The 17,877-nt window shown below is 49.5% G+C and overlaps 1 protein-coding gene across 1 annotated transcript in view; it reads left to right on the top strand.

Moving 5' to 3' along the window:
- AGK (acylglycerol kinase) overlaps nt 1-17,877 on the top strand; it is a 338,473-nt gene that overhangs the window by 145,374 nt on the left and 175,222 nt on the right. The window contains exon 7 of the mRNA XM_078671853.1: nt 17,134-17,228. Coding sequence (XP_078527979.1) covers nt 17,134-17,228 — 95 coding nt within the window. The remainder of the gene's footprint in view (nt 1-17,133; nt 17,229-17,877) is intronic.

The raw sequence follows: 17,877 nt of genomic DNA, 5'->3' as shown, positions 1-17,877 counted from the left end.
GAATGGCGTCCCATCCTCGACCTGCGTGCCCTAAACAAGTTCCTGAAGAAACTCACATTCAGGATGCTAACACTGCAAGAAATCCTCCAATTTCTTTCGGCGGGAGATTTTATGGCAACACTAGACCTTCAGGATGCATACTTCCACGTACCAATTTTTCCACGGCATCGGAAGTTTCTGAGGTTCAGAGTGGCTGGCAGGGACTTCCAGTTCAAAGTCCTTCCATTTGGACTGCGTTCAGCTCCCAGAGTGTTTACGAAGATAATGGCCCCAGTGGCTGCCCATCTTCGGTTGCAATCGATACAAATATATCCATATCTGGACGATTGCCTTATCAAGGCCAGTTCTTTCCACATGGCACAAGATCACGTTCAAACAACACTGGCACTGATGCAAGACCTGGGGTTCTCTGTAAACTTCGAAAAGTCACACCTCACGCCAGCAACAAGAAAGACTTTCTTGGGAGCGACACTGGACACCAAGCTCGCCCAAGTATTCATCTCAAACGAAAGACAGGACAAGATTCACCGATTCGCTGCGGCACTGTTATTAAAAAAGTGCGTTTCAGTGCGCATGTTCAAGTCCTTCATCGGGATGCTTTCTTCCTGCATTCTTCTCACCCCCAACTGTCGTCTTCGGATGAGGCCCTTGCAAGAAGAGCTCAGTCGTCAGTGGCTCCAGGTATCAGGATCCTTCGAGGATATCATCCATCTTACACCACGAATGCGACAATCGATACAATGGTGGACCCACCGATCCAACATACAAGTGGGATGCTCCTTCCTCACGGAAGTGCCCAGGTTCATCGTAACGACCGACGCATCAATGACAGGCTGGGGTGCACACCTCCAAGGCATGACGGTCAGCGGGAAATGGAACCAGATCCAAATAAGATGGCACATAAACAGGCTAGAGTTGCACGCCATATTTTCTGATAGATACATCTGCTGTGTGGATTCCTCACCTTGTGAATATCCCCCTTGCGTCAGCAACATTCGGAAATTCTTTTGTAGCTTCGCGCCGACGTGGATCCGGACGTCACAGAGGCACGACATCGCGCGCGACTCCGCTGACGTCACCGACGCCTACAATAGGCCCACGCCGGCGTGATGACATCAGTTCCCTTTTTTCCGCGTCGTCGACGCTAACGGTTTTCAGGGATCGTGTAGTAGCTTACAGTAACTTTGTTACTATTTTCGTATTATTGTGTCTATCTTCATTCTCTTCGGGATGTCGTCGAAGAAAACTGGATTTAAGGCCTGCGGTGAATGTGGCAAGACTATGTCTATCACCGATCCTCACGAATGTTGTGTCTGGTGTTTAAGCTCAGACCATGATGTCGAGGACTGTTCTTGTTGCAGGAAGATGACTCCGAAAGCCTTGAGAGAGAGGGAGGCAAAACTCCTCGTGGCTAAACTCAAGAGCAAGAAAACTAAAAAATCTTCGAAGTCTCGATCTCGTCGGTCGAAGTCGAGGTCGAGGTCTCGTTCGAGGTCACGCTCGGAGTCGTCTTCGGCTCACGCTTCGAATTTTTCGAAGAAGAAACACAGGAAGAGGAGCCATGAGTCACGTCATCACTCTGGGAAGGACTCTGGCTCGAGACCGAAGTCCCAGGTCAAGCTTATGAATAAAGAAGTGGAGATTTCGGAGTCGGAACATGAGGAGGCTTCGCATCCGGGTTCACCCGAACCTCAAGAACAGGTCCATTCCCCGATTGTATCCAATCCTTCTGGTCAGGAGGATGAAGGTGAGGAGCAGGGGGCTGGTGGAGCCGAGGTTCCGGTACCTGATGGTTCGTCGACTCCGGTTCCTGCACCCGAAGAAGAGGTCGACGTCGTGTCGACTCCACCTCCTCAGGAACATCCCAGAGGTCCATATCCTGAGTTTCCGACTCCAGGTCAGGATCCTTCTCAGTTCCTGAACGCCATGTTTGGTGTCTATTCCAGGGCAATGTTCCCGTCTGGTGCACCTGTTGGTCCCACGGGTCCTTTGGCCTTTAACTTAGGGGTTCCTCAGGCTTATGCCCCTGCACCCTTCATGCCTTTTATGCCGGCTCTACCACCGCATTGGCATTTTCCGACACCGCCGGTGTCGTCGACGCCGAAGCGCACGACGCCGGTGCCATCGACGCCGATCCCATCGAAGCCGATACCTGCGACTCCGAGGCAGGATTCTGCCCGACCTCGTGCGGATAGACCCCGTCCGACTTCGGGTTCGACGCCGGCACCGACCCCGTCGGAGTCGATTCCGGATCCATTGGCTTCGGTGGTGAAAGAAAGATCTCGGAGAAAGGCCCAGAGACTTCTGGAAGAAGAGAAATATGGGTATTCAGATACTGAAGAAGGAGAGTTGCAGGATTCTGAGGATCCGTTTGAGGATTTGTGTGAAGCCAGTGGGCTTGAACTATCGCCTGAATGGGAATTGGCTTCTGTATCAAATGTTCCATCAAAGGATGTGGTACCTTACCACACTGTTATTAAAAAAGCAGCGAGTTTACTGAACATTACTCTACCCACTGCTGATTATAAACCTAATATTTTAACTGAGGTGCTTCATTCACCCTCATCTGTGATTGAACCTATGTTGCCCTTCAACGAGGCCTTGTCTGAGCCTATCTATGAGGTCTGGAAAAAACCCTTATCTGCTCCTGCAGTTTCTAGAACAGTGGCGAGGAGATATAGAGCTGCACCGGAGGACCCTACATTTTTAACAACGCATCCTCTGCCTGAGAGTTTGGTGGTGCAGGCTGCCTGCTCAAAGAAATCTGCTGGTGCGTTTCCATAGGGGTTCCTGGGGATAAGGAATCCAGGAAGCAAGATCAAAGTGCCAAAAAGATTTTCTCATCAGCCAGTATGGCATTAAAATCAACCAATGCTACGTGCCTGATGGGAAGGTATATCCATGCTTTGATGGACTCTGTCAAGCAGTTGATTCCGAAGGTTCCTGAGAATGACAGGAAGGATTTTCAAGAAGTGGTTTCGGACACTCAAGCAGCTGCGAGGCAGGTCATCCAGAGTGGTCTGGACACCGCAGACTCGGTGGCAAGGATCATGGGCTCCTCCGTGGCCACCAGGAGGGCTGCCTGGCTCAAGTTATCAGAGTTCTCTGCAGACGTCCAGTCTGTCTTGATGGACTTGCCTTTCGATGGTTCAGGCTTATTTGGCAAGAAGGCTGATAATGCCTTGGAGCGTTTTAAGGACAGTAGAGCCACTGCAGAATCTTTGGGTCTTCAGTCCAGAGGTACTACCGGAAGACGTTTCAGAGGGTTTGGCCGATCTTCCTTTCGATCTTACAGATCATCCCAGCAGCAGCCTCAACAGCAGCAGAATACACTGTACAAGTCGTACAGGGGCAGACAAAGATCTCGCCCTAGAGGTCGTCAAGCTTCCTCCTCCTCCTCCTCTCCTTCCCAACCCCCGACCAACGCAGCAAAGCAGCCCTAGATCCGCCATTCCGGATCATGTGGGCCCAGTGGGGGGTCGGCTTACACATTTTCTACAAGATTGGGAATTAATAACATCGGATCTTTGGGTTCTCAATCTTGTAGAGAATGGGTATGCACTTCCTTTCCAGGAATTCCCTCCCAATTACCCTCCTTGCCAGGGTTATTGTTCGGAAGACCACCTGCTTCTCCTGCAGGAAGAAGTCCTGGCACTGTTCCGAAAAGGTGCGATAGAGGTGGTTCCAGAGCAGGAAAGGGGTCAGGGTGCTACTCCCGGTATTTCCTGATCCCCAAGAAAGATGGCAGGCTTCGGCCAATCCTGGACCTCAGGGTTTTGAACCTTTACCTGAAGCAGGAAAAGTTCAAAATGCTCACTCTTGCACAGGTTCTTCAAGCGCTGCTGGAAGAAGACTGGATGGTGTCGATCGACTTGCAGGATGCGTATTTTCATATTCCCATCTTGAAGTCGCACAGAAAGTATCTCCGTTTCACGGTTGGGTCACAGCACTACCAGTTTGTGGTCCTTCCGTTTGGTCTTACTACTGCACCTCGAGTCTTCACCAAGGTGATGGCAGTGGTGGCAGCTCATCTCAGGAGATCGGGGATTCATGTGTTCCCGTATCTAGACCACTGGCTGATCAAATTCGAGTCGCCGGAGAAGGTACTCCATCGTCTGCAAGGGACAACTCAGTTGTTACACAGGTTGGGTTTTTCGATAAATGTACCCAAGTCTCACCTGGTGCCCTCCCAGCGCAACCTGTTCATAGGTGCGGTACTGGACACTACTGTGTGTCGCGCATTCCCTCCTCCTCAAAGGATTCGCGACATACAGGAGATGATTCCTTTATTTTTCAATGGAGCGGTCGTTCCAGTCCTGAAGGTTCTTCGCCTGCTCGGTCTGATGGCTTCATGCATTCTGTTGGTCAACCATGCACGCTGGCACATGAGGGCACTCCAGTGGTGCCTCCGCAGGCAGTGGTATCAGCACAACGGAGATCTCAGGGAGTCAGTGAAGATCTCCAGAGAAACTGCGGCGGATCTATCTTGGTGGGGCGTGGAAGGCAATCTGTTTCAAGGGAAGCCTTTCCAACTGCCTCCATCGGTGGCCACGGTGATATCGGATGCATCCACTCTAGGGTGGGGTGCTCATCTGGGTGATCTGGAGGTCAAAGGTCTTTGGTCTCCAGAGGACAGGTTGCTTCACATCAACCTTCTAGAATTGCGGGCGATACGTTTGGCACTCAAGGCCTTCCTCCCTTCCCTTCGCGGTCAGTCAGTGCAAGTCCTGACGGACAACACGACCGCGATGTGGTACGTCAACAAGCAGGGAGGAGTAGGGTCGCAGTGTCTCTGCAAGGAGGCTCTGCGCCTCTGGTCCTGGGTTCAGGACCATCGGATTTGTCTGATGGCAAATCATCTGGCCGGAGTTCTGAACGTTCGTGCAGACAGTCTCAGTCGGCAGTTCTCTGCCGATCACGAGTGGAGGCTTCACCCAGGAGTAGTTCACGACATCTTTCGGATGTGGGGGACTCCTCGGGTGGACCTGTTCGCCACTCGCGAGAATGCTCACTGCCTGTCATTCTGCAGTCTCCAGTATCCGTTGCAAGGAGCCTTGGGGGACGCGTTTCAGTTGAGTTGGGGAAATCAACTCCTTTACGCGTTTCCTCCCATACCCTTGATTCCTCGGGTTCTGAGGAAGATTCGCCAAGACCGGGCCCAAGTCATTTTGATCGCCCCGGATTGGCCAAGAAGGGTGTGGTACTCAGACCTTCTCCACCTCTCCTCTCGCCCACCGCTCCGTCTCCCTCACAGGGCAGATCTCCTCTCTCAGATGGAGGGGCAGGTTCTACACCCCCACCTCCAGACCTTACACCTTCATGCCTGGAGATTGAGCGGGGCAACCTGATTTCTTTTTCTCTCCCTCACGATGTGGTGGATGTCATCTTGTCAGCCAGGCGTGACTCCACTAAGTCCATCTATTCTTATAGGTGGTCTAAATTTGTTGCTTGGTGCAGGGAGAAATCTATAGACCCTTTGAGGTTCCATTTATCTGATGTGCTCCAGTTTGCCCTTTCTTTGGCTCAGCAGGGGCTTGCTGTTGCCACGGTGAAGGGTTATCTTTCTGCGCTGTCGGCTTTTATCTGTTTGCCTGACCAGCCTTCTCTTTTTAAGTCTCCCATTGTTTTAAGGTTTTTGAAGGGCCTCACTAATAGGTTCCCTCCTACACCTTTTGTTGTGCCTCAGTGGGATTTGAATCTAGTTTTGACATTTTTGATGGGTGCTCCTTTTGAGCCTCTTCACAAATGTCACATGAGGTTTCTGACTTTCAAAACGTTTTTTCTCGTTGCAATCACCTCGGCAAGGAGGGTAAGTGAGCTTCAAGCTCTTAGTTCCAAGCCCCCATTCCTGACCATTCATGCTGAACGAATGGTTCTTAGGACCAGGGCTGCTTTTCTGCCAAAGGTGGTGACTCCTTTCCACCTTGGTCAATCCATTACCCTTCCTACCTTCTATCCTCCCCCTCACCCTTCCAAGGAGGAGGAGAGATTACACCGTCTTGACCCCAAGAGGGCGGTGTCTTTTTACTTGGACAGGACTAAAGACTGTCGAGTGGACGACCAGCTCTTCTTTGGCTTTGCTGGCTGCAAGAAGGGAAGAGCGGTCCATAAGAGGACTTTGTCGAGATGGATCGTCCTCTGCATTAAGATCTGCTACTCTTTGGCCGGTAAGGACCCGCCAGAGGGTATAAGGGCTCATTCAACTAGAGCTAAGTCTTCGACCTCAGCATTGGCTAGAGGTGTGCCTGTTGAGGATATTTGTAGAGCGGCAACTTGGTCTTCCCTCCACACTTTCGCGAAGCATTACTGCTTGGATTCCGAAGTGAGGAGGGAGGGTCACTTTGCGCGCTCTGTCCTTCAGGATTTCCTGGTTTAGAAGAGTGGACACCCTCCTCCGGGAGTGGGGACTGCTGTGGGACTCTATTCACAAGGTGAGGAATCCACACAGCAGATGTATCTATCAGAAGAACAAGTTACTTACCTTCGGTAACGCTTTTTCTGGTAGATACTATATCTGCCTGTGGATTCCTCACTGACCCACCCGCCTCCCCGTTGTCCACTCTTCTATGCCAGTTGTTTATATGATGTATTATTTTATGGTCAAGGGTTTGTCTATTTCAAATGTTTTATTGCATTTGCTTCACACTGTGTGTGTTACCTTGATTTCTATACTGCGTATACTGTGTATATGTTTACTGTCATCGGTCCGTCCGTGTGCCTCGAGGGCACGGAAAAAAGGGCGGAACTGATGTCATCACGCCGGCGTGGGCCTATTGTAGGCGTCGGTGACGTCTGCGGAGTCGCGCGCGATGTCGTGCCTCTGTGACGTCCGGATCCACGTCGGCGCGAAGCTACAAAAGAATTTCCGAATGTTGCTGACGCAAGGGGGATATTCACAAAGTGAGGAATCCACAGGCAGATATAGTATCTACCAGAAAAAGCGTTACCGAAGGTAAGTAACTTGTTCTGTAGCCCTGAAGTCCTTTCAAGCGACTCTACAAGGTGCCATAGTTTTAATACGGACAGACAACACCACCTGCATGCATTATCTGAACAAGCAGGGCGGCACAAAATCAGCCCGGTTGTCGCAACAAGCACAAGAGATCTGGAGTTGGGCCCTGACTCACAATATCCATCTGTCAGCGGTCCATGTTCCGGGAATCGCAAATGTGTTGGCGGACTCTCTCAGCAGGTCCGGGGGCTGCACTCACGAGTGGGAACTACATCTACCTTCTCTACATCGCATCTTTCAGATATAGGGGCATCCGGATCTGGACTTGTTTGCGACATACCAGAACCGGAAATGCCCATACTTTGCAAGCTGGGTTCCCCACAAGGAATCGTGCGGGGATGCCCTTTCGCTGAATTGGAATCAAATATTCGCCTACGCTTTTCCACCGATACCTCTGATCCCGAAAGTTATCAGGAAGATGAAGAGGCAGCCATGCCGGCTGATACTGATCGCTCCACGATGGCCCAGGCAATACTGGTTCACCGAGCTACTCCTTCTCTCGGAATGCAACCCTATCCAACTTCCACGCATTCCGAATCTTCTCTCTACCCAGCAGGGCAGGGTATACCATCCGAACCCGAACTCGCTGAAATTGTCAGCTTGGCTCCTCAGCACATGGAATTTGCACACCTGAACATTCCACAAGATTGCCAAGAGGTGCTGGCGAAAGCCAGAGCTCCATCCACGATCAAAACCTACAAACTGAAGTGGAAACGTTTCTGTGCATGGTGCCAATCTAATGATCTACATCCCATTCATGCAAAACCGGAGCAAATACTTCCTTTCTTTTTGCATTTGGCCAGATTGGGTTTGGCACATTCTACTCTTAAAGTCTTCCTGGCTGCCATTTCTAGATTTCGTCAAGATGGATCAAACTCTTTGTTCTCTGTAAGGATCATACAACAATTTTTCAAGGGGTTATTTCGTATGTTTCCGCCTGTCCGGAAACCCCCTCCGGCATGGCATCTGAATGTCGTACTAACTCAGCTCATGCGTCACCCTTTTGAGTCGATCCATAAGGTGGACCTAAAATTTCTGTCATGGAAAGTGTCGTTGTTACTAGCCTTAACATCTGCTAGAAGGGTAAGCGATATTCAAGCATTTACATCTAAAGCACCTTTCATCCAATTCACCACGGACTCAGTGGTACTGCGTACTAATCCAACGTACATGCCTAAAGTGCCTCTGGACTTTCATCTGAATGAGCCGGTTGTCCTCAAGACATTCTTTCCAGCCCCACAGTCTACGGCTGAAAGAGCACTACATTCATTAGACATTAGAAGATGCATTAAGTTTTATCTCTCCAGAACTTCTGGCATCCGCAAGACAGACCAACTGTTCGTGGCTTATGGGCGGCAACGCCGGGGCTGTGCAGTTTCAAAACAGACCATTGCTAGATGGGTCTCCTCTACGATTGGACTTTGTCATCAGCAGGCCGGTAGACCCTTACAGGCCTTGCCAAGAGCACATTCTACAAGGGCGGTTAGCTCTTCCACTGCCCTTTTTGCTGGTGTGCCTCTTCGACAGATCTGCAGAGCTGCTACATGGTCTAGCAGACACACCTTTACTAGACACTACTGTCTAGATTCAGCAGACGACGCAGATGCTTCGGTTGGAAGAGCAGTGCTGCGTAATCTTTTCAAATAAGGTGAGCCTCTGTTTCCTCCTCCTCCTATATGCTCTTTAGACGTTCTTTCAGATATTGTATAACTGGTATTCTGTTATATATATATATATATATGTATATATATATGCATTTGATACTCTGACGTCTACGAGCCTTATGTTAGGAGTACTGCTTACTATTCTGATTCAGGCATGTGAATCTATGAAAGACACCCCTAATACTGGAGAAGAACAATAGTTACTTACCTGTAAACAGGTGGTTCTCCAGTATTGGTGTCTTTCATAGATTCACATGCAACCCGCCCGCCTCCCCCCAGAGACTCACTCAGGCATTTTAGGGTTTCACTCCCGTGCGAGAAAATCTGAGAGCCTGAGCCTCTGGGGAGGACATTCTGGTGGGTGCTGTCGCCTGATTGGCCGCAGGTTGGACTAATACATAACGACTAGGATAGTCACTAATGTGGAAGTTTTTTCTACTGTAGCTGGTGCTACTTTACTTCCTGGTTTGTTATCTCTGATATTTGCTATAAGTTTTATGGCATTTATTGCTTTTATATATACCGTGGGACTCCCACTCCGACGACGGGGAATGATTCAGGCATGTGAATCTATGAAAGACACCAATACTGGAGAACCACCTGTTTACAGGTAAGTAACTATTGTTCTTCACACATCTTTGGACAGTCACACACCCCCACCGAACCACACACACTTTCACACTCCCATACAAATACTCAGTTAACTAATCAATAACCAATATAGACTTTCACATAGCTAGTAACCAACTGTCGAATCAGTTTACACAACAACTGACAAAGTGATACAGATATTCACACAGTTTAGTCACTATCTACTATATTTAGTGAGACATTATAAATTGGTCAAGTAAACAGTCAATTACACTGCTACTAAAGCCGCCATCCAAATATTTATTTATATATATCCACTCATTCTTCAATGCAAATTGCTATATATATAATGCATATTTAAATAACAAAGTAAACCACATTCACTGGATGATGTCATCAGTGATGTCATTTGAGATGTCATCAGTGATGTCACTTACCATTTCATGAATGATCTAATATGTGACATCATCAGCAGTGGATTGTGGGTGCGCGAAATATAGTTAGTACAACTAACTATATAGGAGCAATGTCTTTTTTTTTTTTTTTTTTTTTTTTTTTTTTTAAAAACCTTTATTGAACAATGAAAGCTCACAAATACTGGCCTACAACCCCACGGGCTGGCCAGAACAGAATGGTCGAATAACCAGCATACAAAAAGAAGATCAGCACAGGATATAACATCAGGAGCACTGGTGAAGCAATAAAAACCATCGAGCGTTCAGCAGGAGCAGGATAATAAAGGTTAATTTTCTAGCACGGGGAGGGGACCAAAGGAATAACGGGCCGTCTATGAGAATACAAGGGAGGGACCGCGGCAAGCCGCCATTTTATAAACACAACGTAAGAAAATGACTCCATATAATCAAATCTAGCAAAGGACAGAAACAGAATCAGACCATCAAAAAGCGACAGTGGCAACAGTCAATCGCGCTCACTCACCTCCGCCCCTACCCGAACAAAGAAGACGTGATCAAAAAGCCCCATCACAAAGACTATGTAATACGCACCCCAACAGAAAAGGGGGACCTCCATAAAGGAGGGAGGGAAAGAGGGAGAAAATGACAACAAAAGGAACACCCGCCAGACCATGCACCCCCAGGGGGAAAAACAGGACAATAAAACCGGCATGCGATGTAACAGAAACAGGATACCAGAATAGGCAGCGAACCACAATCAGCCACGCACCGGAAGAAGGACAGAAAACCCCCGGGGGAGACACGAGGTGACAGAGTCCCGAAAAAGTGAATACACAAGAGCCATAGAACAAAAAAAGGGGAAAATAAGGGGGGAAAAAGACCCCCCGACACGAACAGACCCCCCCACCCACCCCTAAGCCCACCCTGCACCCCTGCAGAAGGCTACGGCCTACCCCCCCCGCAGCGTGCCTGTCGCCCTAAATAGAACCCGAAATATAGTGGAGCAAGAAAAGTTGGAATTAAAGACAAAAAAGAAAAGGGGGGGGGGGGGAGGGAAGGGAAGGAAAGAAGGGAGTAAAGACATACAAACATACACACGGGGGAGGGCCAAAGACAGGAGTAAACGCACCCACCCACCCGCCCGGGTTAAAGGTCCAAGTCCTCGGGAAGCCAAAGAGTATCAGGCCAAAGTCCAGGAACACTAACCAATTACACAGAACCATATCAGGACACAGAGATCTTCCAAACCGTTCATGAGCTACCGCATATAAGAGTCAGTGTTCATCAGCCCTGACCCTTTTTATCCAAAGCAGTAAGGGTCCGATCCAACGAGGACCCCGCCAGAAAGAACAGAAGGCAGGCAGCAGGAGAGTCCAACGGGAGTCCAAAAAAGTCACAGGAAGAAAAGCACGGAAGATCCAGGAAAAGCACAGAATGTAGCAAACGATGCAGGCACAGTTCCAAGGATATATCCATACATATAGGAGCAATTTCAATGGTTTTGTATGAGTAAAATGTCCAGCTAACTATAACACCACTAAAACTTAGTTTTTTGAGTGAATTTTAAAGGTTTTTTAAAAGCTAATTCCTAACTATATAACTCCTGAAACCTATGGTTTTTTCAGTGAATATATATATATATCATTCGCGCTGTGGCACAGCACCCAGAACATCTAAATCCAGCCAATATAAAAGATAGGGAGAGGAGGGAGGGAGACCCACGCCAATGATGCCAGGCCCAACAGCGCCCATTATACATTACTGCCATTGGGCTGCAAAGAGCAAGGCCTTACACACATCCCAAAATGAAATAAAATGTTGCCTTCATCTAAATTGACCTGAAAAAAACACAATTTGTTCTTGATCTGCTTGCAGACTAGACTAAATAAAGCTTTTCCTTTTAAGGGACTGTATTTGGGCTGTATTATTTATGAGCTACTCCAGATTTTCAAAAGCTTTTAAGACCTTGCCATCTTTCTGATTGATCTTTCCTACTATTTCCATGGTGGAATTTCCCTTCCTAGACACGTGTTGCTTTGAAATGAGGCAATGGCCATCCATATGAGTTGGTGCTTTCACATTACTCAAGACCAGAGTGTCCGCACTTCCCAGTGCCTTTCTTAAGGGTGTGTCTTGCCTGATAGCAGGACAGGGTGTCGGAGAGCCAAGTATGTGCTCTAGCCAGTCATGACTTAATAAGCATGGGCATGGGAAGTGATGATAATCCAGCTTTCATTGATCTCTTGACTTTCCCAAAGGCTGTATTTTCCTGTATCAGAACTACTACCAATTACTTGCAGTACAGTGATAGTGACCGAGTGATTACCTCTGTATTAGAATATATTTTTATTTTTTTAAATGAGGGTAAAGTGAATGACCCAATTCCCTCCTTTTTCATGTGGCTGAAGGAGGTTCCTCTGTGCATTAGTTATAGTACATTATTATGTTACTCTTAGTGAAAAAATCCTATTGGAAAACAGACCTAAACAACTATTCGAAATAGTCAAACAATAAGTTAGTTGCCAAGCTAACCTCAAATCGGTAGATAATGGGTAATTGCCAAGTGAAGGGGTATTCTCCGCTTATTTCATGAAAAAGACAAGGAGGATTGAACCAGAATTGCAACTCTCCTCCCAATGTCTACCCTCACTGGCCATGCCCAGTCTCCTCCCAGTGTCACACTTGCTGTGTTCCCATCACATTGGCTATACTTCTAAAAATAATGCTACTTGGAGTGCCTTCAATATCTAGGACGAAACTGATATACTTAAAACATTAACATCAATAAAACCCTCCAACAATTGCAATGATCCTCTGCCTGCTTAGCTCTTCCATACGACTACTTTAGTCTAAAATGATCAATGCTTTCCTTTCCTTTCTCAAGGCATGATTCCCGTCACACCAATCCCCAAAAAAACAAATGCAGACTTGTCTGACCTCAACAATTTCCCTCCAATCACCAACATACCAACACTAGCTAAGTTACCCGAAAAATCCGTACACCTACAACTCTACAACAACATTGAGCAGTGTTATCTTCTTGACCATTGCCAATTAGGCTTCAGAATGGGATATAGCACTGAATTGGCTCTAACTGCCGAGGGTTCGCCGCTGGTGTGCCCCGGGCTCTGATTTCCTTTTTCCTCACTGTGATTTTGTTGTTTGCCTCCTGTATTTCTTGATTGCTATTTTTATTGTGTACTCGTATGCGATCCTTGTGTGCCCCTGCCCTCTGTGCCCCCCCCTGCTCCCCGCTTTCCGCCGCTGCTCTACCGCGGCCCGCCCCCTTTTTCCTTCTGTTCCCCTGCCCGCCCGCCCATTGGCCGCCCCGCTCCCGCCTCCCAGCTGCCCCACCCTCACACTTCGCCTTTTATGGAGGCCGCAGCGGGCGTGCCAAAGGCAAGCCCGTCGGGGCCCGACCGCGCCCAGCGCCAAGACCCCTTGACCCCGCGCAACGCCATACTGCACTACGACTCCAGCACCCTCCACGCACTCAACACCGGACGAGACCGCCCCTGCTACCGGGCCACTCCGAAGCGCACCCAAGGGCCCTTCCCCTGCCGGAGCTGCAGATTCACCAGCATCCAGCCCACCAAACCACCAACCGGAGAACCCAACCACCTCTGCTGCATCCATCTCCACACTAGCTCTACTCGCAAACACGCCATCGAACTCTGGGACCTCCTAGAATCCACCACCCCCGATGTCGCCTTCCTGACGGAGACCTGGTTGTCCGCCACCTCAGCACCAGACATCGCCATTGCCATCCCACAGGGCTGCAAGATCTCTTGCAGAGACTGCACCAACGGGGTAGGAGGGGGAATCGCCATCATCCACAAAGACACCATCAGAATCTCGACCAACACCGACGACACCCTCACCTCCGCTGAACACATGCACTTCCAGATCCACACCGACCCCAACACCACCCTCAGAGGAACACTCGTCTACAGACCTCCCGGACCTCGCCCACAGTTCAGCGACACCATCGCCGACCTCGTCAGCACCCACGCCCTCGCATCCACGGACTACATCCTCTTCGGGGATCTGAACTTCCACCTCGAGAACAACAACGACGCCAACTCCACCGCCCTGATCGACAACCTCGCCAACCTCTGACTCAAACAGCTCGTGACGGCACCCACCCACGCCGCCGGACACACGCTGGACCCCATCTTCTCCACCAGCCCCCACCCCTCCTTCAACCACACCACCGAACCCCACTGGACCGACCACAGATGCGTCCACTTCACCTTCAGGAAACCCACCACACACCACCGCACCCAACAGCTGCCATGCCGCTGCTGTGGCGAAATCACCAAGGACCAACTGACCACCACCCTCGCCCTGAGACCACCCGCCGACCCAGACACCGCCGCGACCAACCTCAAACAGTGGATCAACGACTCCGCCGACATCCTCACCCCTCTCAAGACCTCCTAAACCAACCACACGAACAAGAAAGCCGCCTGGTTCACCGAAGACCTCCGGATCTCCAAGCGCACCTGTCGAAAGCTGGAGAAGAAATGGCTCCACGACCGAACACCAGACAGCCACACAGCCCGCAAGAGCGCCACCCTCAGACACCCCCAACTGATCAGGACCGCCAAGAGGACCGCCTTCAAGGACCGCTTAGACAACAACGCACACAACACCAAAGAGCTCTTCAGCATCGTGAAAGAACTCTCCAACCCTAGCTCCATCACCAACGACATCCCACCATCACAAGACCTGTGCGACTCTCTGGCCGCCTTCTTTCACCGCAAGATCGCCGACATCCACGACAGCTTCAACTCCCGACACCCCCGCACCCACCTCCAAGTCCACCACCTCTGCGACCAACACCCACACCAGCCGCCTGACCGCCTGGTCCAACGTCCGCGACGAAGACACCATCAAAATCATGAACTCCATCCACTCCGGATCCCCATCTGACCCCTGCCCTCACCACATCTTCAACAAAGCCAGCACAACCATCGCGCCCCACCTCCGAAAAATAATCACCAGTTCCTTTGAGACCGCAACTTTCCCGGAAATCTGGAAGCACGCCGAGATGAACGCCCTTCTGAAGAAGTCCAAGGCGGACCCCAAGGACCTCAAGAACTTCCGGCCCATCTCCCTGCTCCCGTTCCTGGCAAAGGTGACAGAGAAGATTGTCAACAAACAGCTAACCCACTACCTCGAAGAAAAAACATCCTGGACCCTTCCCAATCCGGTTTTCGCAGCAACCACAGCACCGAGACCGCCCTCATTGCTGCCACCGACGACATCAGGATCCTCATGGGCAAATGAGAAACAGCCGCCCTCATCCTCCTGGACCTAAAAGCAGCCTCTGACACAGTCTGCCACCGCACCCTATCAGCACGCCTCCATGACCCTGGAATTCAAGAGAAGGCCCTGGCCTGGACCACATCCTTCCTCTCCGGCAGAACCCAGAGCGTCCGCCTCCCACCCTTCTGCTCGAAACCCACCGAGATCATCTGCAGCGTCCCACAGGGATCCTCCCTCAGCCCGACGCTGTTCAATATCTACATGGCACCGCTCGCCCACATCGCACGACAACATAACCTCAACATCATCTCCTACGCCGACGACACCCAGCGGATCATATCCCTCACCGAAGACCCTCACACCGCCAAAGCCAACCTCCACAGAGGAATGAAGGCCGTAGCCGACTGGATGAAGGACAGCAGAATGAAGCTGAACTCAGACAAGACGGAGGCCCTCATTCTCGGACCCACCCCATCAGTCTGGGCCGACTCTTGGTGGCCCACATCGCTAGGCACAGCCCTGGAACCCACAGACCACGCACGGAACCTGGGGGTCATCCTCGACTCCGGCCTCTCCATGTCCAGGCAAGTCAACGCCGTCTCCGCGTCCTGCTTCAACACCCTCCGCACGCTCCACAGGATCTTCAAATGGATCCCTCCCGACACCAGACAAACCGTCACCCAGGCCCTCATCACCAGCAGACTCGACTACAGGAACGCCCTCTATGCAGGAACAACTACCAAGCTCCTGAGACTACTCCAACGAATCCAGAACACGTCGGCACGACTGATCCTCGACGTCCCCCGCCGCAACCAAATCACACCCCACCTGAGAGGCTTGCACTGTCTCCCCATCGACAAGAGGATCACCTTCAAACTCCTCATCCACGCACACAAAGCCCTACACAACACCGGACCCACATACCTAAACAACCGTCTCAGCTTCCACACCCCCACCCGAAACCTCCGCTCAGCCAACCCTGCCCTCGCCACAGTTCCTCGCATCCGGAAAACCACCGCTGGCGGCAGATCCTTCTCCTACCTCGCTGCCAAGACCTGGAACGCTCTCCCCACCAGCCTACGACAGACTCAGGACCTGCTGGCCTTCAGGAAACTCCTCAAGACCTGGCTCTTCGATCAGTAGCGGCCCTCCTCCGAAGAGATCAAAACTTTAAACTGCACCCTACTGAAAATCCAACAATGGTTAAACCACAATCACCTTGTGCTCTGCACTCTCAAAACTGAAATCCTTTTGATCGCCCCCCACAACCACTCCTCCCACATAGAAGAATGGCTCAGACAACTCACAGCTCTCAACTGCACACCCCACATTATCCACTCTACTAGATCACTATCATATTGGGCAAATACCTAAATATGCAAGATCATGCCAGCGCAATCACCAAGAGAGACAATTATCAAATGAACCCATTAGGGAGAATTAAACCACTCTTGCCCTCAGCTGACTTTCAGTGTGCAGTCCAAGCCATAGTCTTATCCCGATTAGATTACAGGAGGGCTATTCTTGCAGGGTTACCTAAAGCAAGGCTGGTGCCACCAAGGGCCACACTGAACTCAGCTGCTAAGCTCTCATCGTGATGTAGAAGATTTGACCACATCACACCTGACCTAAAACAGCTGATATGGCTGCTGTTTGAAGCTAGGATCCAGTTAAGGATAGCCTGCATGACACACAAGTTCCTCCACCAAAATACTCCTGTCTACTTGGCCCAAAAACGTGAACTATCTGGTGCTGACTCTAGTGCTGAAACCACAGAAGTTCAACAAAAAGAAAACTCCTTCGGTCTTGCCTCAAGAATATGGAACGCATTACCTCCGGAAATCTAGACAAACCTCTTGACTACCTCCTAAAAAGAAGTAAACATGTTTCTTTTGAACAGATTCCTCCAATAGCACCCCTGAAGTCACCCAGCGTGGCCATTTTCCTGCTGACACCATTGCATCTTGATGTACCAGGACATTTGTATAAACTATGTCTGTTTTGGTGTTTGCTTATTCCTTTTCGCATTTTACCCGGCTTGTATGACTTCACTGCTATTTGTACAGCGCTCTGATACACTGATGGGTCATGTATGTGCTAAATAAAACTCTTCAAATAAATACATTTTTGTTACACTTGCATGACTGTCTCATTCACCACTCTTCCTGTTTGATTTCAGGCTGTCTTTAGCAGGATCCCCATTGGATTCATTCCCCTTGGAGCGACCAGCACTCTGAGCCACACATTGTACCCCCAGAATGACAATAAAGTCAAGTAAGAATTATTTGTTTGTATGCTGATCATAGGCTGCCAGTATCTGATGATGAGTAGGGTTGAGTAATGCAAGTGATGCACTTTACTGTTGTGTTTGCAGTTTGCGTGAAAGACTGGAGAGTCAAGTGTTTTACGTAGGAAAAGAAATTCAATTATGGCATCACAATACAAACATCTAAATTAAAGTAGTGGAGGTTACTTCTGAGCAGAAACAGAGTATTATGCAACTGACCCTCTTATGTTTAACTAACGTAATTTTTAACAAACAGTGCAGACAGTGGAGAGAGTGATATTTGTTAATGTACATTAGAGGCCAACTGGGGAGCCTTTCTCAAAAGACCACTCAACGTAATTGTGTGGGCACAACGTGATTCCTTTTATTACATAAATGTCAGTGAGATTCTTTCTTAAAATATAATTGACCATTCAGTAAAAGCTCATCTTTCCTAAATGAAAACACAGCTCAAATTAAGCAACTCTGATGTTTTTCTTCCTAAAGTTTGATGGACTGTTTCTTTAAAGAAGAGAATAAACGTTGTTAGCATGTGAGATGGTCTTATCAAAATAAGACGTGAATACAGACCAGATATTGATGAGGTCAACTCGAATAGCAAAAACAGCGTACTATGCACTAGAATTGTGTCTCCAA

Source organism: Lissotriton helveticus, chromosome 1_1, assembly GCF_964261635.1.
Source record: "Lissotriton helveticus chromosome 1_1, aLisHel1.1, whole genome shotgun sequence".
NCBI classification, from domain to species: Eukaryota; Metazoa; Chordata; class Amphibia; order Caudata; family Salamandridae; genus Lissotriton; species Lissotriton helveticus.
Note: the sequence above shows the minus strand (reverse complement) of the source record. Positions and strands in the feature narration are given on the sequence as shown.